This window comes from Benincasa hispida, chromosome 4 (assembly GCF_009727055.1).
Source record: "Benincasa hispida cultivar B227 chromosome 4, ASM972705v1, whole genome shotgun sequence".
Classification (NCBI taxonomy): domain Eukaryota; kingdom Viridiplantae; phylum Streptophyta; class Magnoliopsida; order Cucurbitales; family Cucurbitaceae; genus Benincasa; species Benincasa hispida.
In genome coordinates, this window is record NC_052352.1 from 15,245,992 (window position 1) to 15,271,069 (window position 25,078).

The 25,078-nt window shown below is 36.2% G+C and overlaps 3 protein-coding genes across 4 annotated transcripts; 2 read left to right on the forward strand and 1 right to left on the reverse strand.

Annotated features, from left to right (window-relative positions):
• The first annotated feature begins 1,472 nt into the window (after positions 1-1,472).
• Positions 1,473-2,645, forward strand: LOC120076022 (DNA-directed RNA polymerases I, II, and III subunit RPABC5). Its single transcript, XM_039029800.1, has 4 exons — positions 1,473-1,791; positions 1,881-1,939; positions 2,039-2,133; positions 2,254-2,645. Exons 1-4 carry the CDS (start codon positions 1,756-1,758, stop codon positions 2,277-2,279), a joined length of 216 nt encoding a protein of 71 aa, XP_038885728.1. The 5' UTR covers positions 1,473-1,755; the 3' UTR covers positions 2,280-2,645.
• Positions 2,646-10,510: 7,865 nt separating this feature from the next.
• On the forward strand, positions 10,511-11,898 carry LOC120075271. Of its 2 annotated transcripts, none has more exons than XM_039028491.1 (4): positions 10,511-10,818; positions 10,938-11,043; positions 11,189-11,270; positions 11,577-11,898. In XM_039028491.1, exons 1-4 carry the CDS (start codon positions 10,744-10,746, stop codon positions 11,593-11,595), a joined length of 282 nt encoding a protein of 93 aa, XP_038884419.1. In that variant the 5' UTR covers positions 10,511-10,743; the 3' UTR covers positions 11,596-11,898. The 2 variants fall into 2 exon arrangements, with proteins under 2 accessions (XP_038884419.1, XP_038884418.1); XM_039028490.1 differs by having other exon boundaries at positions 10,549-10,818; positions 11,189-11,266.
• Positions 11,899-14,337: 2,439 nt separating this feature from the next.
• LOC120076711 (axial regulator YABBY 4-like) lies at positions 14,338-16,300 on the reverse strand. Its single transcript, XM_039030608.1, has 7 exons — positions 16,162-16,300; positions 15,850-15,984; positions 15,589-15,751; positions 15,433-15,481; positions 15,232-15,307; positions 15,036-15,150; positions 14,338-14,572 (listed from the first exon to the last, which is right to left on the reverse strand). Exons 1-6 carry the CDS (start codon positions 16,243-16,245, stop codon positions 15,073-15,075), a joined length of 585 nt encoding a protein of 194 aa, XP_038886536.1. The 5' UTR covers positions 16,246-16,300; the 3' UTR covers positions 14,338-14,572; positions 15,036-15,072.
• Between the last annotated feature and the right edge of the window lie 8,778 nt (positions 16,301-25,078).

The window sequence follows — 25,078 nt, forward strand, 5'->3', positions numbered from 1 at the left end:
ATTAAAAATATAACAATATTTTTATACGATTTTTTATTTTTAATTAAGCATGCACTTTTTTAATTAAAATAAACATAGCTCAACTGACATATAAATATATTAATGATCTTGAATTCTGTAGTTCGAATCCCTCTAACCCTATTTGTATACTTAAAAAACATGTAAATTTTTATGTTATAGTTTGCTATTCTGTATCTAATGTGCTCTACTTGTGGTTGATTATGTACGGTTTCATTTATTTTTGTTGTTATTGTTAGTCCAAGTGTCATGGCAACACGTGTTGCATTCCTTTAAGAATTTTTAGGTCTTTGTGTGTAGGACTGACGTCGTCATCTTCCTCATTGAATGACATAATATACAAAATTATCTCCCCATTTTCTCCATAACTTTTTAGCTTTTAATGGTATTAGAGTTCATAAAGTCCAAATGGTATTTGGTATAATAAAAAAAAATTATTATTTGATCAAGAATGATGAACCCAAAAAATACACATTTCGAAGGACCATGTTGAGGATCTTACATTAGAAAAATCAAGTAACTTCACACTTTTTATAAGATAAATGAACTACTTCTCTCATAGTTGATTGGTTTTGAGATGGAAACCGTAACATTCAATTGTAATTTACTTGTGTAAAATGTATCAAGATTGATCAAATTTTTTGTTTATGAGCAAGTTAAATGAGTAAAAAAAGGTAGGGAGTTTAGTTGACAAGTGCTGAAAATGGTTGACAAATAAGCGGTGGTTTAAACGGGAAAGGCGTGTTTTGAAGGTTGCAAACGGTTTGTGTTTGTGTTTGGTGGCTGGTGCATTTGAATATGAAAGTTCAAATTTGTTGACCAAGAAGCCAAAAATGAAGAGGCAACGCGGTGAGTGGGGCCTCAAACACAGTGCCTCCCTTCTCTTTATGTATATATGTTCTTTGAAAATATCATTATCTGTTCACACCTTTTTTTTTAATTATTATTTAAAAAAAAACGTTTTCTTCATTCCTTGGGAGCATCGAGCCATGGACCAATACAACAAATCCAAACCCAACAATTCTAGCTGCTTCCTTAATCTCCAATTCCATACCAGCTACATCATTTATATTTCTTTCTATTCCTCTCTCTCCTACAACTACAACTCATCCTATTTATATCATCTCATTCAAATTCATTACCTTTTTTTTTTTTATTTTATTTTTTTTTTTATAAACAAAGCTCCACCATAATATACTTCTATAATTTCAATTTTTGATACTTAAATTTGGGTCAATGGTAAATTTATCGATTAAAAAAATATGTGAAATAAAAAAAGTTTATACATCCATAGTGTTTGCTACATTGCCTTTATGCTTAACTTAATTTATAATTTTTAGGATGGAGAAAGGTTTTGAGCATGATAGATAACTTAAATGATGTCAACCTTAATTCAACCATAATATCAATAGTTACGAAGATAGAAGATCGAGCCTTCAAACTTTAAGGAGGAAAAAAGAATAATGAACGTAGATGTATTTATAATATAAAGTGTAATTGCATTTTAGGCATGTATAATAATTTTGGTATTATTTAAAATGTTGGGTCATGAAGGGAATGGGCATTTGCGAGATGGGCTGGTATGGTAGGTCAAAGCCCAAAGAGAAAGGATTTGAAAAGGAAATGCCGAAGGGGTCAATGCCAATGGGAAGCTAAACCCTGAAGGTGAAATTGTGAGTGAGGCAGCGTGGGACGGTACACAAACACAAGGGTTGTCGTTGTACAGAGAAAGCGAAGATGATCATCCCAGTGCGTTGCTTCACTTGCGGAAAGGTAAGCCATGGAGAACTATAGTTTCAGCTTCTTCTGAGAATTGCATTTTCCTGTTTTCTCTATCTTTCTATGTGCCACTGTCTTTTCAGGTGATTGGAAACAAGTGGGATCATTACCTTGATCTTCTACAGGCAGACTATTCAGAAGGGTAAGGAAAATTACCTCTTGTATTCCGTCTTGATTTTTGAAGACTGTTCGTTACTAGATTTCTCTGGAGATGCTAATGCTTTTATTTTCCCCGTATTAGGGATGCACTTGATGCACTGGGTTTGGTTCGCTACTGCTGTAGGCGAATGCTCATGACTCATGTTGACCTTATTGAGAAGCTTCTTAATTACAATAGTAAATCCCTTTCGTCCTCCTTCTCTACATTCATGCACGAGTTGTTTGATTGTTGATGTACAATTTTGCCTACTTCTATAATTCGCAGCCCTTTCACACTTTAATCGCTCTCTGTTTCAGCTCTGGATAAGTCTGATACCAGTTAGGCTGGGGACAAGTTTTCTGCTTGTTCATGTGCAGGAGTCAGCTTTGACGTTTACTTGAGATAAAAGAAAAACTATGGAAAGATTCAGTGCTTAACTCGGTGTCCCGGTTTGTTTAATTGTTGATTTATACGAAATTAGGCATCTAATCTTCTAAATGTTTGCTAGTTTCTAGGAGTTACATATCAGAACTGTGTTCTATTTTAATTAATGTTGAAGTTGGTTAGAAAGAAAGGATGTAGTTAGTCATGCTGGTAAGCTTTCCGTTCTCTTAACTGGCTTTGTGAAATGCTGTCTGTACCTCTGCATTATTGCAAACCAATTAATACAACTATCATCAGATGTTTATATTGCGTCATTTGTTCTAAATGCTTATGTTTTTTGGTTTCTCAATGTTGAATAATGGATGTGAAAGTCACTTGACCAAAGAATAAAGGATGCTTTGTTATCCTTCCCACATGCTCAAAACTCAATAGAGCTTTAGTTTGACCTGTATATTGTTTAGAAATATGAAATGAGTTTGTGAAGTCCGATTCAGTCTCATAGCTATGTTTTAGGTCTTGTTGTTTGATAGGACGTCTGACTTGGAAATTATGTGTAGACTATACTTTGAAGGATGTCATTAGGAGGGACCATTGTTTCTCTGTGTTTGACGTTGTTGTCTGCAGTAACCCTAGAATGATATTGGTAGTGTTCCAATGTCCACTACTGAAACAAAGGATTTGTTTTACAATTGTTTTTAGAAGTTAGAACGGATTTTGAAATTGTCTTCAGAAGTTGGAACATGGTTTTTGTTTCTTAGAACAAAACTTTGTAATGGCATGAATTGAAGTGAGCTACTGGCGAATGATTTATCATACCCTGATCTTCAAGAATCGAACTTTGAGGGCAGTCCGGGCAGTTGCCGATTACCATTTTATGTTTTTTATACATCTTTATTGGGAGGAAGTGGTTCTTTCTACCAATTCAAATAGTATCATGTTTTGCACATTTGCTACAAGTCCAACTTAAAATATATGCCAACAACAAGGGTGTAACTGAAAATTATTAAAACATAATAAACTTATTTGAAATTTTCAAACATAATATTAGGGCCTAAAGCATATGATCAGCGAAAAGATTTCCTCTCTTCCAGGATTGGGTTATTATTCACTATATTGATGATCATAAGCCCAAATACGGTTGCCCCACTTTAAGATACCGAATGGTGTCCAGAGTTCATTAAAACATGGATTTAGGGGAAGGCAGAGTGGGGGTTATGTAGTCTTGAGATTTAAATTTGATGAGGATGTTCTTCGATGTAGTTATTATTAGAATAAATGGTATGTGACCCTTCATTAAAGTTTGCATCATTTCAATGTCATCAGATGCCTTATTTCATTAAGGGATGTACATACAAATTAATTTATAAATATGACCTTTCTTCAAATTATTTTTTCATGTTTTCCATGAGCATTTTTCTTCCTTAAAAATCTCTCCATTTGAAAATTTGTGAAGTCACAGTGTGAGGAAAGGTTGGGAGAAAATGACAAGTCACAATCTAGCATGTGAAGTGGGCTGAGTGTGTTATGGGTGAGTAGGGTAGCTAAACGATCGTTTGGAAAAAGAGTAGACGATCGTTGAGAAAAAGGGTAGACGATTGTTGTCAAATATTTAGACGATGGGAAAAAGGTAAACGATAGGGAAGCGTCTACACAATAGAGGTAAGTGTGTAGACGATGGGTAGGAGACTGCACGATTGGGTTGATCGTGTAGGCGACAAAAAGTACACGATAGAATGTAGACGATTGGGTTGAAGTGTACACGATAGGATTTAGATGATAGAGGAAATTTACTACATGATTGGTAGAGAGCATAAACGACAGAGAGAATTGATTAAGACGATCGGCCTTCACGACCGGTATCACTCGTCGTGTAGCGTTATTTATTAGCATAAGAAAAGCCACATGGCAGAATGTTAATGGCCTACAATAACAACCATGAACGAGAAAATACATATTTAACCACTAAATAGTGGAACCTGAAGCAGAAGAGGAAAGACGCAGAAAAATGAATAAAATTTTGTTATTTTACTTTAGAAATGTTGCACTCATTTATCATCTCTCTGCAAGCGAACGAGGAGCTGCTGCGACTGTAAGCTTGGTCTTCAAACTGAGATGACGAGGACTCGGTAAGACTTTTGTCATGATGTCGGCTAGTTGATCCTCAAAGGGAAAGGAATCAAACTGAAAGCTATTTGGAGGCAACCTTTTCTCTGAGAAAGTGAAGATCAATCTCAAGATGTTTTGTCCAGTTGTGAAGCATAGGATTGACGACCATGTAGGTGGCGCTGAGATTGCCACAAAGCAGCAGAGGGTTGGAGATGTTTTTGACACCAAGTTCAGTGAAAACTGATTGGATCCATAAAACCTCAGGGCAGCATTGGACAAACCACAATATTCTGATTCGGCACTGGATCAAGAGACGACCTTTTGCTTAGAGGAGCTCCATGAAATAAGGCTTGAACCAAGGAAGACACAGAATCCACTCGTGCTTCACTTGTCACCCAGGCAGCTGGCCCAATCGGCATCTGTGTAGCAAGTCAAAGCCAAAACAGGGGACTTTGTTAGAAGAATACCATGATTGGCCATGCCTTTGAGGTACCGAAGGAGCCATTTTGTTGCTTGAAGATGTGAAGTGGTTGGGGCGTGCATGAACTGACAGAGCTTATTGACACTGAAGCTGATGTCTGGTCTGGTCAGTGTACAATATTGAAAAGCACTAACTAGGCTTCTGTATTCAAAGGGGCTGTCCAGTGATTATCCATCGGTGAGGGACAGTGAGGCGCCAACAGCCATTGGAGAGTGAATTAGCTTGCAGTTAGTGAGTTGTGCACGTTCAAGAAGACTATGTATGTACTTGGACTGAGACAAGTGTAGGTGATCTAAAGAGCGAAACACCTGAATGCCAAGGAAAAAAGATAGATCACCGAGATCTTTAAGTGAAAACTGAGTATTCAAGTAAGTGATGAAGTGCTGAATAGTGGCAGGGGTTCCAGTAACAATAATATCATCAACATAGATAAGGAAAATAATTAAAGTATGCGAGTTGTGGAAAATGAACATGGATGTATCAGACTTTGCATTAGAGAAACCCCATTGTGTCAGGCAGGTGCTGAGCTTGGAGAACCATGCGTGAGGGCTTTGCTTGAGGCCATACAGTGCCTTCTGTAGCAGTAATACGTGATCGGGGTGTTTATCACTAATGAAACCAGGTGGTTGCTTGATGTATACTTCCTCAGATAGATCACCATTGAGGAAGGCATTGTGTACGTCAAGTTGTTGAATGATCCAGTCTTGAGACAGAGCAATTGACTGAACAAGTCAAATGGTAGTAGGCTTGACTACTGGATTGAAGGTCTCAAAATAATTGATGCCATAGTCTTGGTTGAAGCCTTGAGCAACCAAACGAACCTTGTAACGAACAATCTCACCAGATATTGTTTGAGTCTGAACACCCATTTGCTGCCAATAACTTTGCAATCCTGGGACAGAGTTATGAGAGACCATGTATTATTTCTGATGAGTGCTTCATATTTCTCAAGCATTGCTTGTTTCCAGCTTGGATGAAGGAGAGCTTCCTTGTAAGATCATAGTTCTGTTTTATCCAAGTCAGTAACCTCGAAAAACCAAGCCTTTGGTTTGAAAATTCCCATCTTAGACCGTGTAATCATGGGGTGGTTATTGGTTGTGAGGGGTAGGGATGATGTTGGTTCTAATGTGGTAGGGATGGGGTGTGTGGAAGCAGGGGGAGTTGGGAGAGTAGAGGTAAGTTGTGGTGAGGGAGAGGAAACAATGGGGGCTGATGGATCGGTTGATGGTTCAGGTGATTGGGAAAGGTGGGGAGGGGGTTAGTTGAGAGGTGTAGATGCAAATGTAGGATGAGAGGAGAGGGTTGGTATAGAGGATGGTGATGAACATAGTTGCCTTGGGAATTTGCAGTGACCTGATGTAAGGGGGAAGAACTGATTGGAATGGGAATGGAAAGGACTGGAGAGGAANAAATGTAGGATGAGAGGAGAGGGTTGGTATAGATGGAGGTAGGTGGAGGGAATGATGGTGATGAACATCATTGCTGTTGGAATTGGTAGGGACCTGATGTAGGGGAGAAGGGCCGACTGGAATAGGAAAGGAAAGAACTTAAGAGGAAGAATGTGAGGGAGAAACGACTGATGGATAGTTATCAAGGAAAGGGAAGGCAGTTTCATTGAAGATGACATGCCGAGAGACATAAATTCGACCGGTTGTGCGATGAAGGCAAAGATATCCTTTATGCAAGGAAGAATAGCCTAAGAACACGCACGGATGAGATTTATATTGGAGTTTATTGTCATTGAACGGTTGAAGGAAAGGGAAACAGGTGCAACCGAAAACCTTTAGAAGTTGGTAATCAAGAAGTTTGGAGTACAAAGTTTCATAGGGGGACTTATTGTCAAGGAGAGGTGTAGGTAGACGATTGATAAGATAGATAGCGTTATGGAAAGTGAAAGGCTAGAAGCTATGTGGAATAGAGGAGTGAGCAAGCATGGCTAGACCAACTTCAACGACATGCATGTTCTTTCGTTCGACAGTGTCGTTTTGTTGGGGTGTGTAAGGCAAGAAACACGATGAATTATGCCAAGTTTGTCTAGTATAGGAGAGAGAGCTTTGAACTCCCCTCCTCCATCAGTTTGGATCGATTTAATAGTGATGGAAAACTGATTCGCAATCATAGCTTGAAACTTAAGAAAACAGAGTAGAACTTCAAATTTAGTTTTCATTGTATAGATCCAAGTGAAACGAGAGAAAGCATCGATAAAAAGTAAGAAATATCTATCTCTATTTACTGAATTGATCGGGGAAGGACACCATACATCGGCATACACTAAGTCAAAGGGAGAGGGTGGACGAGAATTAGACACTTGAAATGGTAAACGATGACTCTGGCCATTTGACAATGTTCACAAACTGATACATTTGACTTATTTTTGTACTTCAGTTTGCATTTGGACAACACAGCATGAACTACTGGAGGAGAGGGATGTCCTAAGCGACGGTGCCACAAAGAGAAATCTGTGATTGCTGAGATGAAGGCAGTTGGATGAGATGAGGAATGGACAGATCGTGTAGCCGATGGATTGACAGAGAGCTTGTATAGGCCACAATCAAGTGTGCTCCGGAGGAGTGAACTCTTGGTTTGAAGATCCTTCACAACAAAGGAGTCATGGAAAAATTCGACATAAGCATTATTATCATAACATAAATGGCCGATGCTAATTAGATTTTGAGATATTGAAGGTGTGTGTGAAGAACAGAGTGAAGGTGAATTGGAGTATGCGATGTAGATGAAAGGAAAGAAGAGGAACTAGTGTGAGAGATGGGAAGAGACTTACCGTTTTCTACGACAACTTGTTCACCACCATAGTAAGGGACAGGCTGTTGGATGTTGGACAGGTCAGGGGTCATATGATGAGTGGCTCCGGAATCCATATACCAGCCTTCATCGGGATGATTTGTTGTTGGGGCAGGGGGAGTAGTAATGTAGGACAGCGGCTGAGATGGGGTTGGTGTTGCTTGAGCAAAATGAGCTTGGGGATGTTGAATGGTTCTATATTTTGGATCGTCGATGTTATAGTAGAACAGTGCTGTATGGCCAAACTTGTTACAGATTTGGCATTGTGGGCACTTGGAGGATTGGGATGGTTGATGGGTTGTTGGTCGTGCTGCTCGGGTGGATGCTCTATGAGATGTATAGTTAGTGGCAGGCATAGTAGAGAAAGGAGGGTTAGAGAGAATACCTGAAAGAGCTGGAGAAGGTCAGAAAGATGACCTGGTAGGTTGCAGCTAGTGAGGACGTTGAGGTTGAAGTGAGAGCTGGGCGACATTGGCTTGTATCTGTTGGAGTTGGTCCATAGCAGACTAGGATTCGAGCCGATAGTCATATGCGATGAGGAGGCTGCGGACATCGGTGATAGATGGGCGATCAGTTCTGTTCTGAATGGAGGTCACGAACGGATTGTATTCAATGCCAAGGCCTTCAAGGATATAAGGTGATCACGGTAAGACAATGGTTTCCGATAGCAACAAATTTGTCGGCAATGTCTTTTATCTTGGCAAGGTATTGAGAAACATTGATGCCATCCTTTCGTGTTTTCTGAAGTTGAGAACGCAAATCCATTATTCGGGCTGTGGAGGAGGATTCATAGACCGTTCAGAGTGCTTCCCATATTTCCAGTGCGGATTCGTATCCAACAATTTCTCCCATCTTATCTTCATTGAGAGAGGAATAAAATCAGCTCATGATCATTTGATTGCACTTCTACCAGTAGGAGAAATGGGAATTGAGTTGAGTTTGCTGAGGGTCGAGGTACTTCGGTGGCTGAGGATAGGTGTCGTCAATGAAGCTTTCAAGGCCATAGCTCATGATAAGGTTGAGAAGCTGATTCTTCTAGAGAAGGTAGTTTGAATCATTTAGCTTGATGGTGATGGATTGGGACATGTGAGGGAAGTTTGCGACTGGGGATTGTGGGGAAGGAAGAGTAGGGAAGAGATTAATCGGTATCGGATTTTGAAAAGGATGATGGTTAGGGACACCGACATAGTGAGGGCGAAGGGATGGTGGTGGAGGGCCATATTGCGGAGGGTAGAATGGATTTCGAGTAGGGGGAGGGACACACTGAGTAGTGGGTAGAGTGAACGACGGAGAAGATATAGATATGGTGGTCGGAGGTAGAACAGTTGAATGAATGCTTGGGTTTGATGTTACTGGTAGGGTAGAGTTTTCTTCAAATGTTCCTAAGCTCGACGCCATGAGAAAAGGGCAGGATGCTTTAATGCTCTGATACCATGTAAGAAAGAAGAAGAAAGGGTAGCTAAACGATTGTTGTCAAAGACTAAACGATCGTTGAGAGGTGAAGGCTAAACGATCGTTTGAAAAAAGGGTAGACGATCGTTGTCAAATATTTAGATGATCGTTGGGAAAAAGGTAAACGATAGGGAAAGTGTCTACACGATAGAGGTAAGCGTGTAGACGATGGGTAGGAGACTGCACGATTGGGTTGATCGTGTAGGCGACAAAAAGTACACAATATAATGTAGATGATTGGGTTGAAGTGTACACGAAGGATAGTACACGATAGGATTTAGATGATAGAGAAATTTACTACACGATTGGTAGAGAGCATAAACGACAGAGAGAATTGATTAAGACGATCGGCCTTCATAACCGGTATCACTCGTCGTGTAGCTTTATTTATTAGCATAAGAAAAGCCACATGGCAGAATGTTAATGGTCTACGATAACAATCATGAAAGAGAAAATACATATTTAACCACTAAATAGTGGAACCTGAAGCAGAAGAGGAAGAGGAAAGACGCAGAAAAATGAATAAAATTTTGTTATTTACTTCAGTAACGTTGCACTCATTTATCAAAAACACATCACCCATTCATTCACCAATATAATTCTCAAAATGAAATCGATACAGTAAAGATAAAACATATCTAGTTCTTCTGGTGATGAGGTTTTCCAATTCATTTGCTTTGTATTTCACGCTAACCAGTGTCCTAAAAGAAAGTAAGTTACACTTGTACTCAATGGTATTGATGGTTATTTATTGATCCTTCAAACGACGATGGCACCTTCGATTCCTTCAAATTATGCACCTATATAGCCTATAGGCTCCATTTCAGATGTATGATAAATTAGGAGACAACGTGGCTTATGACAATACACTAAAACTTATCCATCGTAAGGCTCACAATTGAATCAGCCAACAGCACCGCATATGATTATGTTTGACTGCTTTCCAGCAACGTCCTTCTCACTCAATATTATTGTGGCCAATTTTATTTTGATGGCAGCTCTTAAGTAATAAATAATAAATAATGGGATCTACAATCTCACTCACTTCCCCTTTTGTCCCCCTTTAAATTTCAATTTCACCTATATCTATCAACCATCAATCTGTAGTTGTAATTTGAATGCCACTTGGAAAACAGTAGATGAATAATGTGTTATTGGCAGTGACGTGAATTTAAAGAGGATGTTCATTGTAGGGGTCAAAATCAGTCACCATTAAGGGGGGAAATTTTTTTGCAATAACCATCCATTCCATCCTGCATATCCTAATTCTTATCTGGTTGGAGATGGGTTTGGATTGCTTGTGCTCTTTTGGCCCTTCGCTCAGATATCTGTGGATAATATTTTCTTCTCTCAACTTTTTTCTTCTCTTTTGCTATAAAAAGCTCACAAATATCTTCTCCGCTTTGGCGCTTATGAGGGCTTTTATTTTGTTCTCTTCTCCTATTCTCTGTTTATTCAACAATATTTCCTTTTGGTTTTCGGTCAATGTACTTTCTTTCCATTGGCCGTTTTTGTCCAATTCTAGCTAATTTCTAATTAAGCATAGACATATATATATATATATATATATAAATCAAATTATAGTATGTACCCGCAGCCTCACAACCACCACTTTGATGTTCCTTGTTTCCATTGCCACCCCCATGCCTATATCCGGATGGTATTTCCTTCTCTCTCTTGGAATAGTTACAGTTATAAGTGTTGGGGATTATTATTTTAGTTAGTTAGGGAGAAATTGATTAGAAGGAAGTGAATGAAACGTGGTGATAATTTTTGCAGGTCCAACATCTGATAGAGAGATGCTTGCTGCTTCATATGAGTCGAGATGAGTGCGTAAAGGCATTGGCTCACCATGCAAACATTCGCCCTCTCATAACACTTACAGGTCCATACTAAACTAAACAAAACAAAACAAAACAATACTCTTTTAACTAATTTCTCTCCTCTCTCTCTCTCTCTCTCTCTCTCTCTCAATTAATCAAATTAATTATTCAGTAATATCTAATTAACCTTTTTTTTTAACCTGTCAGTGTGGAAAGAGCTCCAGAAAGAGAATTCTGAATTCTTCCGGGCATATTTCCATACTATTTCTCCCAATCCATTCCTCCGTACGTATGCTCCTTTCCAACTTCAAAATAATAAGTATTGTTATTATTATCAGTTTGGATTTCACAATAGATGAGTGCAAGCTGCACCCAATTTTTTTTATTTTTTTTTTCCATTTTATTTCTGTTTAGTTTAATTCACCTTACACACACGTACAACACTATTTAAATGCTTAAGCTCGTCAGTTTGGTGAAAAACATTGCATTTTGTAGCCTATAATTAACTATAACGCAAGTGAATATGTTTTAACTTTAACAATCCACATCTGTTTCTTTGTTTATTAAATATTTGGTCGGTTTTACTCATTTACAGCCAAATTCACGAGGGGTGAGCCGAGCGCAATGAGAAGACAATATCACTGGAGGTGACCCATAATTTGCAATACATATATGATGATTAATTAATTTAGGTTGTTTCTAGATCAAGTAAGTTCTTATACTACTACTGCTATTATTATTATTATTATTTATTTTGGAACAAAAAAGTGAAGATGTGTAAAAGTATGAATGCTAAATGTAAATGTTTAGAGAACCGATTAGATTTTTGTTTACTAAATTGATAAATGGGTTATCTCCTTGTGTCCACCACTCTGATCTCCATATGCTGATTGATTAATACAAGATATTTTCTCATAGCTTTTCAGTTTGCCTTGTACATATTAAAAAGAAAAGCTAAAATATATTATTTAATACTTATCCCTGTTGGAACATTGTTTAATTGGTTAATCAATTTGAGATATGTCACAAATTTGCATCCTGAGAGTGAAGCAGAATGTACGGCGCCAACTTGTGAGTTACTTGGACCATTTTATCTGTACTGCTGACTTGGGCCTTTTATGGGCCGCCTCAGAAGAGGAACTCCAGCCCACTTATCTTTATTTTACGGCACATATATATTTCTTTTTTAAGTTTTGAAAAGTGGCACAAATTTACTTTTTCATTTTGGTTGGTAGCTATTGGTAGATTTTAGAAGGGACAAATTATTAGGGTTAAATAATAACTCAAAAGACTATTTACAACTATCACTTGAAGAGTCACTTTAAAAATATCGAGTATCAAATAGACATTTACTCAAATATTATGAACAAACGTATATTTTGAGTTTCTTGTTTTCAAATTTTCAATATGATTTATTTAAATTTAACTTCAATACGATATTCGTAGTTTAAATTTTTTAATTTAGTTTCTATGCTTTTGATTTTCATATAGATGTTACTAAATTGACTTTAACTCTACTCAAACTCAATTTTTTTTCTATGTTTATTTCATCTAAAATTAATACAATCCACTAACACAAGTTAGGATCTAGGTTAGAAACATCATTTTTTATTCTTATTTTTTTCATCTTCAATCTTTCATAACACTATTTCAATATTGGTCAACAATTTCTTTTTTTTTTCTTTGTCTAATTTTTTAGGAATTCATCTTGAATGATGACCTTAGTCCATAGATTTCGATGGTTGCATTTATATGTAATATTTTTAACTTTATAATATTTTATTTTAAAATTATTTTCTATAGTATGTGAGGTGGGGATCAAAACTTCTGACCTCGAGAATAATACTATGACATGTCTATCAAACATCTTTTAATTTACTTACAATATTTCTTTTCGAAAAAGAAAACCTTATAGCACAATGAATGATAGAACAAAGTAGGCAATTCGGCAAAATAAAATATAATGTGGAAAATACCCTCTTTTCATACTAACATATCAAATCCATTTAATAAACCATGTTATTGTACTATCATATTATAGCTATCATTTTATGTCCAAGGCCATTATAAAATTTTGTTCCCATTGAAAAAGAAAGACATAAACTTTAAGGTTTGGATGGCGTTTTGCAATAATGCTACACAATTTTCATGTGAGCTTAAGAACATTAGATATGGGGCATTTAATCCTCTAAACATTACGCTTTTTTCTTTTTAAATATTTTTTGAATTTTGGTTCATAAGCTTGAATTTGATTATGAATAATCTTGTATATAAGACATGAAATTTGATTTGAGTTTGCAACAAAACAAAACGTTGGAAATAAAAATAGAGATATGGATAGGTAAAAGTTAGAGAAGTAAACTAAAATGAGTAAGCCCATCTCAAGAGCAAAGAAGGAGAGCATAGCATATAAATTTTAAATATAATAATAGGGTTCGTAAAGAACGAAATAGAAGGTCGTGAAAGGCTTTTAATGAAAGTTGTTTTGTATGTCGTCATGCCTTTTAATTATATACACCAAGTTGTCAAGCTTTTTAATTAATGCACTCATTAAATAGAGAGTGCCCATCAATTTATTGTAACTTTTAAAATGGTAAGAGATCTTCAATACCCGATTAAGAGCATCTTTTCAATTTTTCAAAGTGTATTTTGTTATGTAGTTTTAAATATTATGATCAACAACCAATCTTATATATATCTTTCTCTCAATTTTTCCAATTTATAATTTCCTTTCTCGTTTTAAATATTATGATTAAAATATCATTTTGTTTCCTATACTTTGAAATTCGTTCAATTATATTCTTTGTAACTTACAATTTTCAATTTTAGTTTTCATTGCTAATTTATTATTGTAGTCTCTCTATTATTTTAGTTCCGAGCTTTAATTTATCTCTCTATAGGTTTTTATTAAACATAAAACAAAAACACAAATATAAACATGTAGCATTAATAAATTAATTTATCTCTCCATTTTTATTGGTTTATTTATTGCATTTAATAAATATGCGGGTCCCATTAATATATTTTTTCGGAATGGCTGAAAATAACAAAGCAAACAAAAACAAAAAAGTGAGTGTGAGCAAGTACTTTCTTTCAGTGGCTAAAAGTGTTTCCAATTAAAAACGCTACTCCTCTGAGTTACTGTAAATTTCACCGAATATATATGATGGAAAAAGTAGATCTTAGTTTGGATATATAAATATATCATTCAAAATAACTTTTTTTTAATATATTTTAATCAATTTTTATCAAAAGAATTTAATTAAAAATGAATTTTTTCAAAAAATACTTTTTTCTCCGATCAATCTAAATAGATCGATAATCTCTAAGCTTGGTTTCACAGAAAGCTAAAACTCATACATATATAATTAGAAGAAGAGAGGCTCAGCTCAGGCACGGATATAATATTCGTTACATGAATAATATATATATATATATATATATATATAAAAAGAAAAGAAAAGAAAAGAAAAGAAAAAAGGTGGTATTGGTGTGTTCGTGTCAGGATGAAATTAATATGTTTCATTGTCGTTGGGGGCGCAGATCCAAAGCAGGCAGGCAGTAGGGGAGTTTTAAGAAGCAGACTTTGACCTATGAATTATGAAACCAAAAAAACATAAATAAATAAATAAGAAGAAAAAAGGGCATTATCATATTATATTATATTATACTATAGAGAGGATTAATTTGAATTTAGTTGAGGTGAAAAGGGAGACACCAATCTCAATCTCAATCTCAATCTCAATCTCAGTGGCATCCATTCAATTACTGTAAACAGAGAGAATAGAAGTAATTATTCATAAATTCTGTATTAAAGTGTGATTTCATTTCAGGAAAATGGACTTGGATGTGGTCGTTGGCTCAATTACCCTTTCTTTTTTTACCCTTTTAAATTATAAATCATCACACACTAGCTAGGGAAAATAAATACTTTCCAATCCCATTTATATTTACTCTCTCAAATTTCTTACTCAACATTAATGTTTTGTCTACTCATATATAATATGTGTTAATTAATCAATCGGGTGACCTTAATTTTCAACAATATATTTACCTGATTAAGTTAATTAACATCCAGGCTCCCCCTTTGGCTACATTACGTTTCTCTTCCTCATCATCATGTAACCGGCTCCTTGGCCTTGGGCATTGACCGGAGGAAGATGAGCCCACTGCACCGCCATCCCAACCAATTTGTTTCATTAATATTAATTTCTCTTTCATCATTAATGCAACATACACACAAAGCTTACATTTTTTGCAGCTGTCTTGAATGCTTCTTTATGAGCCATTGCTGGATTCTCCGCTTTCAGCCTCCGAATCTCTTCCCTGCATTTTTCAATTTTTCAATTTTTCAATAATTATATGCATGAAACCAATTCACCCTACCTCCCAACCCTTTTGTCAAACTCTCTCTTACGTGCATATATAAATAATAATAACATATGTCTTACTTGATGAATTGGTTATAAGCTGACGGGGCTCGCTGTTTCTTCTCCGGGGCTTAATTTTCAGAGACCAGAATCAAAATGATTTAAACAATTAGAAAAAATAAAAAATTTCACGTAGAATAATAATAACAAAAAATGATAAGAGAGATGGAGGCGTATGCTTGTTAACAACTGGAGTGGTGGGTGGAATAATGCTGACATCATCATCTTCATGATTTTGGATAATGTTATGGTACGAGGTTACGAGGTCGGATGTGTTGCTGAGGCTGTCCAAGCAGTAGTGTTTCTGGAGGTTAAACTCCTGCCCCAAACCCTCCTTTGGCTGACACATTGTAATAATTTAGAACCAAACTTAGAAGTTAATTAGAAAAATTAAAGAGAAAGATAAAGAAGAAAATGAAGAGGTTGGTTAATTGGTACCAAGTTATGAGAGAGGGAAGTGAGAAGATCAAAAGGGATAAAAGTGGGCTTAGCCATGTTGACAGAGAGAAGGCCAGTGCAGTTGCCGCATCTTACGCTCACCACCATCGACAAGTTGCTGTATGGCACATTTACCTGTGCGTATATATACTTGCCTCATATTCATTATATTCAACATTTATATATAACACTTGAAGAATTCAAATCAAATCATCATCAAACAAAACCATATTATATGCATTATTATCATTATTATGACTAATTTACTACTTAATTACCTCATTTAAATTTGTTATATATATATGATCTTACCAACAATATAGTGCTACAAAGACCACATTGCACATAGCGAATCTGTTCAGAGGAATCGCCCTGGAGCTGCTCCACTGTCGACATATCAACGCCCTTATATTTCTAGACAAAACTGATAATTAAAAGAGAGAGAAATGAAGAAGACCTAACCACGATATGTCTATGAGACAACAACACCAAGTCCAATTTATATACCTCATTTTGGTTGCCATTATTATCAAATATCATACTTCCCTTTCAATTAATGGTTTCCTTCTGTCCGTTTCTAACGAAGATTCTTTTATCATGTAATTATATATATAATGTGTGTGATATAAAAATTAAGCACAAATATAATGTGTAATAATTTTTAAAATGTTTATCTAGTCTATGAATTTTTAATTCTGTTCTCTATTTAGTAAATGGTTGTTATTTTAAGAATTAACAAAAAGAAAAAAGAAAGTTTACAAATGTTAAGGGACCAAAAGGAATATCTTGAAAATTGAAATACCAAAATAAAGCAAACTTGAAAGTTGAAGAAGTTTCGGTAGTGCATAGCAGAAGGTGCAGAGACGAAGGAAACTAACATGGGTGCTATGGCGTTACCTCTTTCTCTGAACGTCAAAATTTTAACACAAAAAGTAAACGCACGACTCGCCCATCTTTCTTCTTCTATTATTTTTCATCTCATTTACCACTGTTTCATTTTTTTTTACCACGCTAGTAATATAATTCAGAACGGATAATACATCAAATTAAACTTTATACACTTTTCTCTCCTAACTGCACTTGTGTGATTTAGGAAGGGACTAGAGGAGGTTCATAACTCTAGTAATATACAAGAAATCGCTATGATTTGTAAAACTTATAAAATGTTAAATTGTAAACTACTTTTGTTAGGATTTTCAGGTTGCAAAGTCAAGTCTCTTTTTGTTAGATAGTTGAGCTTTGTTAGAGGATTCTTGTTAGCTAATTTTAGTGTTGTATCAAGCTATTTATACTTTTACCATTGATCAATATAAACAAAGAAAATCATCCATTCAGAACTTGTTTTTACATTGTATCAGAGCCTTGATAGTTGGTTTCTTCTTCCTCTTGTTCTTTATCATCGCTGTCGTCCGGTCATTACACTAGTGCCAACCACCCAGAATCCCTATTAGGCGTGAAGAAGAACCACCCAGATCCCTTGTTCGAAGCCACTGTGGAAAACTCAACCCTCGATTTCCACTGTGAAAAACTCGATCCTTGATCCCCACTGTGAAGAACTCGACTTTCGATCCTCAATTCCTGGTCCAGAACTCGATCCCTGATCCCCGGTCCAAAACTCGACCCTCGATCCCCGGTCCAGAACTCAACCCTTGAATCCTCGATTCCCGATCTGGTCCAGAACTCGATTCTCGATCGAACTCGATCCAAGTCTTGACCCGTGCCTTATACTGCTATAATTCTTCTTCTTTTTTTCCTCGTTATGAATGGAGAAAAATGACATCTTTCATCTTATCAGCACAATCCTTGATGGTACCAACTATATTACCTGGGCATATCAAATGAAGCTCTTCCTGATTGATCGTAAATTATGGCGAATGGTAACAGGTGATGTCGTTAAGCCTGACAAAGGAGCCACTGAAGAAGACAAGAAATTTGTGGATAGAATAGAAGACCGGGATAATAAGAACCACAGATAATCACCTGGTTGGGTAATACCTCCATCCCAGCCATTCACACTCAATTTGATGCGTTCGACATAGCAAAAGAACTTTGGGATTTTCTGTCCAGACGATTCCAAACTGTGGGTCTTGCCCACTACTATCAACTTCATACTACTCTAGTTAGCATAGGTAAGAAGATCAGCCGGTCCGTGAATGAGTATCTCGCTATTCTTCAACCTATTTGGACTCAATTAGACCAGGCTAAGATCAATCCAGATCATCTATAACTTATCAAGGTCCTTATGGGGCTTCATTCTGAGTATGAGTCTGTTCGCACTGCCTTGTTACATCAGAGTCCACTACCATCTTTTGATGCAGCAATTCAGGAAATTCTCTTTGAGGAAAGGCGACTTGGGTTATCTCATCTCCTTCCCCGAATATTGCTCTCGCAAACAGCCATTCACGATTTCCAACTGAGTCGATTTTTTGCAAAAATTGCAAACAACATGGTCATAAGTTTTCCAGTTGCCCCACCATTGAATGCAGTTACTGCCACAAAATGGGTCATATCCTGGACAACTGACCTACCAAACTACCTCGACCTCCAAGATACATCAATAAATCCAAGAATTCCCCCAAGCATGGTTCTTCTTCTGTCATGGCAACTGTCATTTCCTTGGACATGGTATCCCCAATCCTCAAAGTATCCATATCAGTAATCTTCAGGACTTGCTGAAATAGGTGCTCTCTCCCAATTATCTTGCCCTTGCCGTCACAATAGGTACATCTTGGCTCCTCGATTCAATTGTTGCAATCATATGACCTCGAATATGACCTTACTGTCTTCCTTCACCCCCTATGCAATCCCTGCCTTCGGTATATTCTGTTGATGGTAACCACATGCCTATTTCACATGTTAGGATTGTCAGTACACCGAGTATTAGTCTATCCACTACTTATCATGTCCCACACTTGACTTTCAATCTTGTTTCTATTGGACAACTGTGTGACCTGGGAACAACTGTTCTCTTTTTCTCTCATGGTTGTCAGGTTCAGGATTCGCAGGTGGGTCAGATGGTTAGCACGGGTCGCAAGGTGGGAAGATTATTTAAGCTCACGTTCCTTCAACCTCCTGTTTTAGCATCTGTGTCTGCAGCTGTCACAGATACCGATACGTATCAATGGCATCTTCTTCTTGGCCATTCATCATCTGAAAAACTTCGTAGCTTAATTTCTATTGGTATCTTAAGTAATGCCTCTAAATTTCGTTCATTTGATTGTTTACATACCAAATTGGCGAAATAGCCTGCTATGTCATTTCCTACTTCAACATATCTCTGTGATAAACCATTTGGCCTTGTTCATTCCGACATTTGGGGCCCTACTCCCACCCCTACAATAAATGGCTATCGGTATTTTGTTTTATTCATTGATGACTACTGTCGTTTGATTTGGATATATTTTCTTACGAGTCGTTCATTTTTACCCCAAATTTACATTGAATTTGCTAAAATGATTCAAACTCAGTTTTCTCAAACCATCAAAATTATCCGGACTGACAATGCCATAGAGTATAAGTACTCCTACCTGCTTTCCTTCCTAACTCAACAGGGCTCTCTTATCCAATTCCCATGTCTTTATACCTCTCAACAAAATGGTCGGGCTGAAAGAAAGCATCGCCATATTCTCGACTCTGTCCGTACACAACTTCTCTCCGCATCTTGTCCTGAAAAGTTTTGGGGAGAAGCTGCACTCACATCTGTCTATACTATCAACCACCTTCTCTCTATTGTTCTCCATAATATGTCTCCTTTTGAGCGATTATATGGCATTCCACCCTCTTCTCTTTTCAAAGTTTTTTTGTTGTGCCTGCTTTGTTTTACTTCATTCCCATGAACATTCCAAACTTGAACCTCGGGCTCGTTTGTGTTGCTTTCTTGGTTATGGAATTGAACACAAGGGATTTCGGTGTTAGGACCCCATACCCAATCGTTTATGTATTTCTCGCCATGTCACCTTTTGGGAACATCGTATGTTTTCTATATTTCTTCCTTCCATGCCTCACTTCTTGGTACTCAATCATTCTTCACTAGTCTTATCACATATCTATTTTCCGCCTGTGAATCTTCATTTGAGTCTCTCACTCCACCCATTCCAGAGCATGAGTCTTCCGCTCCACCCATATCAGAACTTGCATCTTCCATCCTACCCGTCCTAGAGCTTGGTTAGTCTTCTCCGTTTGCTGCACTCTTGGGATCATGATCCTGCACCTGTCGTTGGTCTGCTCGGGTAAGAGAAACTCCATATTATCTATAGGACTATCATTGTTTTTCCACTGCTATGTTCTTAGTTGAACCGCAGTTCTATCATGAGGCTTGTACTAACCCTCTTTGGCAGCAAGCTATGGATGAGGAACTTCAGGCATTAGATAAGATTCACACTTGGGAGTATGTTATCTACCGCCTGGCAAGAAACCTATTGGATGTAAGTGGATCTATAAAATCAAGACTCACTCTGATGGATCTGTCGAATGCTATAAGGCTCGTCTGGTGGCTAAAGGGTATTCGTAGGAATATGGTATTGACTATGAGGAAACATTCACTCCAGTTGCACGAATGACATCTGTCCGGAGTCTATTAGCCATAGCAGCTGTCAGGTAGTAGCCCCTTCTTCAAATAGATGTTAAGAATGTCTTCCTCAATGGCATACTGTCTGAGAAAATGTATATGTAGCCACCACCTGGCGTACCTTCTCCACCATACAAGGTATATCTTCTTCACCGTGTATTATATAGGCTCAAGCAAGCTTCTCGTGCCTAGTTTGCAACCTTCAGCTCTACAGTTACCCAACTTGGATTTTCCTCCAGCGCGCATGACTCCGGTCTATTTACTCGAAAAACTTCTCGTGGACTTGTTCTTCTTCTATTATATGTGGATGATGTGATCATTACTAGTGATGATCCTCAGGCTATTTTGGATCTCCGAAGCTATCTAGGAGAACATTTTGAGATGAAAGATCTGGGACCACTTAGTTACTTCCTTGGTCTTCAGGTTTCATCATGTTTTGATGGATACTACTTATCTCAAATGAAGTATGCATAAGATCTGTTAGCTCATTTAGGTATCATTGATTCTGCCACAACACCGACACCGTTGGATTCCAATGTCCGTCTGAGCTCTTTTGATGGTGTTCCCCTCCAGGATCCAACACTGTATAGACAATTGGTTAGTAGCCTTATATATTTAATAGTAACTTGTCCAAACATAGCCTATACGGTTCACATTGTCAGTCAGTTCATGTCCAATCTCTACTCTATCCATTTCACAGTTGTCCTTCGTATTATGCATTATGCTAAAGGTATGTTAGGACATGGACTTCAATTCTCTTCTAAATCCTCTTTGATTCTATTTGGATATTCTGATGCTGATTGGGCAGGTATCGTACGGATAGACGGTCTACCACAGGTTATTGTTTTCATTTGGGTGATTCTCTCATCTCTTGGCAGAGTAAGAAACAAACGGTTGTTTCTTGATCTAGCACTGAATCAAAATATCGTGCACTTGTTGATGCAATCTTAGAGGTCTTGTGCTTGCGCTGGCTCTTGGCTAACATGAGGGCTCCTCAAAATTCTACTATTATTCTTCACTGTGACAATCATAGTGCCATTCAGATAGCACATAATGACGTTTTTCATGAACGAACAAAGCATATAGAGACTAACTGCCATTTTGTCCGCCATCATCTTCAAAACTCTATTCTGCGCCTTCAGTCCATACCTACAACTGAGCAACCAGCCAACAACTTCACCAAAGCCCTTCCCTCTTACGAACAACCTGTGAAGAGTCGACTTACTAGTTATGGTTAAATCAAGTAGACAGAAATATATCTACAGTGAGAAGAGTGCAACTATCGAGCTATAGCGATGTGTCTCGATAAACGAATATTGATTAATTAGGTCTAAATAATTTAGTCAATTAATCTCAAATCGTTGAAGCTCATGATCTGTAGGTCCATAAGGTCCTCTACTATCTCGTAAAATATGAACACCTTGGATTAGTGAATTGAGTAATTTTGAAATGTTCAAAATCAAAATTGGGTTTTCAATTTGAAATGTTTAAATTGAATTTTAATTTGAAATGTTCAAATTACAAATTAGGATTTGAATTTAAATTGTTCAATTTCAAATTAGGGTTTTAACAATTATATTTGATATGATTAAATGTTTAATTTATCAAAATTAAAAGAAATTGGAGAGTTTAAAATATTTGAATATTGATTTAAATATTAATTACATGAATAGGATTTATGTATAAATTAGACATTTGATTAATTTAATATTTGATACTTAATTAGGTAATTAATTAAATTAGCTTAATTAATTAAAAATCAAATTATTTTTCAAATTACAAATTGAATTTTAGAAATTGAATTTTACATTTTGATCTAATTTTGAATAAATAAAAAAGAAAATTAAAAATGATTCAACTTAATTTGAAAATTAAATTGAAATAGTGGAAAAATCCACAATTTGGAGTTGATTTGGTGTCTTCATCTCCAATCTAACACTTAGCTAATCAATTTGAGTTCCATTTGAAGTGGCTTTCAGCATTATGCTGAGAGCTTGCATGTAAATGTTATTTAAAAGCTCATTTTTCAGATTGATTAGAGAGTTTTGCTTAATTTTTGAAATTCGGTAGCTTTCTCCCTCTCCACTTAAAACCCTCTTCTATTACCTCACTCAATTCACTGAAATTGTGAGTTCCACCACTCAAATCCAAGGCTGAGAATAGTAGAGAAGATCTATTGGTGGTCTACTATTGATTTGCAGCTCAGAATTATTTGCCTAAATACTGTCACTAATCAATTACTTGCCTAAATACTGTCACTGAGATTCAGAACCAGAGTCCCATATGCTGTAAGCTCCATGTCTTCTCTTTCTTGTGCTGATATGGTGATTGGCAGTGTTGATGGGTCCAAAAGGGTCTTGTGTGCTCTTTGTTGTCCAAGAATGGCTTTGATTTTGGCCTTCCATAGGCCAAAATCGCCCTTCCCATCAAACTTCTCAATCTCATACCTTGCAACAGCCATTTTTTATCCGATCGAGTATCGAGTCTTGATTTCTTGAGAATCTTGAAGCTCCAAGAAATTTGACTTTGATGATCCGCTCTGATACCACAAATTGTTGGGCTGATCACTCTTCACAAGTCCCAAATACTCAAGATCAACGTTGGAGAGATGAAGAAATGGCTCAGAATTATTCTGCCAAATTCTCGATACTCGAACTCGATGCTCGACTGCTTCCTACTCGATCCTCAATAAGAATTCCCTTCTTCCTCTAACGAGGCTCTATAAAATCCTTGATGCAACTTGATGACAACAGAACTAATACTTGATTGTACTCGACGGTTCTTGAACGATATTCGGTACGACTCGAAGGTGAAAACGATGTACTCGAAGCTATTCGATCGCGAAGAATCGATGCATGATTGACTCGATAATCTGATTACTTGATGCGATTTGAAAGTTAATTGAATGACACATGATATGTGTAAAGAAATAATTCAAATGAACATGAAAAATAAGGGAAGAAGAAGGAGACATTGTGTTTATGTGGTTCGGCAAGATTGCCTACGTCCACGGGAAGATATGAATTATTTTACTGATGAAGATTAAGTATAGATTTTTTATGTTTATAAAAAAACTAAGAAAATGATGATAACTCTGTGATTTGAATTTGAAATCAGTTGTATTTATAGGATATACCAACAAACAAAATCTGAGGTATTTGAATCAAAGCTTCTTCAATTCCATTTGTTACTAGGTTTGCCATAATGTTCTAACAATAAAGTTTATAAAGAAAATTAAATTTCAAGAGAGCAATCTCGCTCTTATACCAATTACTGGACCGATATGGAAACCTTAGATAGAGGATGAATAGGGTTTAATTAAAATTTTTCATAAAGTATGCTCAATTTGATTTAACTAGATATTTTTAAATTAAATAAATAAAAACTCTAATTTATGCTAAATTACAAGATTGACAAAAATTACGTAACAATATACTCAATCAATCTCAATCAACAAAATCATGAAATTAAAATTATATGCAAAATAGTTAGTAAAGAGTTAGAGGAGAAGACACCATAACTTTTATAATGGTTCAGTCAAACTCAACCTACATCCACTTTTCCAAGCGCCTCTTGGGATTTCGATTAAAAAATCTCATTTGACTCTTTCCACGAATGAGAGCTAAACTGCTACCTTGATCCTTTTACCAGCTCAAGAGCAAACCCGATCATTTTCATGGGTTAGGATCCAACCGTCACAATGTTTTTGAAGCTTTAAATCACACAATAAAACTCTCTAAAAATAGTGGGTATACAAGTTTGAACTCACACATTTTATTCCTCACAATACAATAGAAATTTCTTTTAAGAATAAGATGAAAAGAAAGAAAATTGGAAGTTGTAAAGAGAGTAAGAATAGTGGCCTTTTTACTAATTTTTTTAAGACTGTAATATGTGAAAAGTTGAAATAATTTTGGAGAAGATGAAATATAAAAAGAGAGGGAAATAGGGTAAAAAGTGGATTTTGATTTGGACCATTGGATTGTTCAAAAAGTTAAATTGAATAGTGAAGATTTAAACTCAACTAGTCGTTAAACACAAACACAAAATAATATTAAACTTATTTTCCTTTTAATTCATTTTCTTTTTAAATTCATTCTTTTTAAAGTCAATCCAAAAATAAAAAACATACAATGTGTAAAAAACTAGCCGTTAAACACAAACACAAAATAATATAATATTATATATTTTTTAAAATCATTTCTTTTAAAAACCAACAAATAATAAGAGTCCACCATTTGTCAAAAACTAACCATTAGAAACAAACATAAAATAATATTAAATTATTTTTGTTAAATAATCCAAAAATAAAAAAATCCACCATGTGTCACTCCTCCATTGCTTCAACTGGTTTTTCCTAATTGGTCAAATTTGATGATTTGACTGCCATGTCACCATCTCGGGTATTTTTTTCGTTGCATTTCTTTTTGTTATATCTTCATCCGAACTCCGATTTGGGTGATTCAAAAGGTGTCGTGATCATTGTTTCAAGCTCTATACTATGGAATATTCAAAATATTGAAATTGTTAGTAAACAAAATCAAGTTTGTAATCATCAAAACGTTAATTAATTAATTAATTTGAGATTAAGGGCCAAAAAGCCAACAAAGGACACTCTATAGAATATTTTAGTGAGAAACTGAGTACCTCCAGACAAAATTG

Coding starts and splice junctions, on each gene's coding strand:
- LOC120075271 (XM_039028490.1), top strand. CDS start 10,744: ATGTACCCGCAGCCTCACAACCACCACTTTGATGTTCCTTGTTTCCAT. Junction 10,819..10,937: donor CCCATGCCTATATCCGGATG/GTATTTCCTTCT, acceptor TAATTTTTGCAG/GTCCAACATCTGATAGAGAG. Junction 11,044..11,188: donor CCCTCTCATAACACTTACAG/GTCCATACTAAA, acceptor TTAACCTGTCAG/TGTGGAAAGAGCTCCAGAAA.
- LOC120076711 (XM_039030608.1), bottom strand. CDS start 16,245: ATGTCGACAGTGGAGCAGCTCCAGGGCGATTCCTCTGAACAGATTCGC. Junction 15,752..15,849: donor CTTCCCTCTCTCATAACTTG/GTACCAATTAAC, acceptor ACAATGTGTCAG/CCAAAGGAGGGTTTGGGGCA. Junction 15,482..15,588: donor CACTCCAGTTGTTAACAAGC/ATACGCCTCCAT, acceptor CTGAAAATTAAG/CCCCGGAGAAGAAACAGCGA.
- LOC120076022 (XM_039029800.1), top strand. CDS start 1,756: ATGATCATCCCAGTGCGTTGCTTCACTTGCGGAAAG. Junction 1,940..2,038: donor CAGGCAGACTATTCAGAAGG/GTAAGGAAAATT, acceptor TCCCCGTATTAG/GGATGCACTTGATGCACTGG. Junction 2,134..2,253: donor GAAGCTTCTTAATTACAATA/GTAAATCCCTTT, acceptor TCTCTGTTTCAG/CTCTGGATAAGTCTGATACC.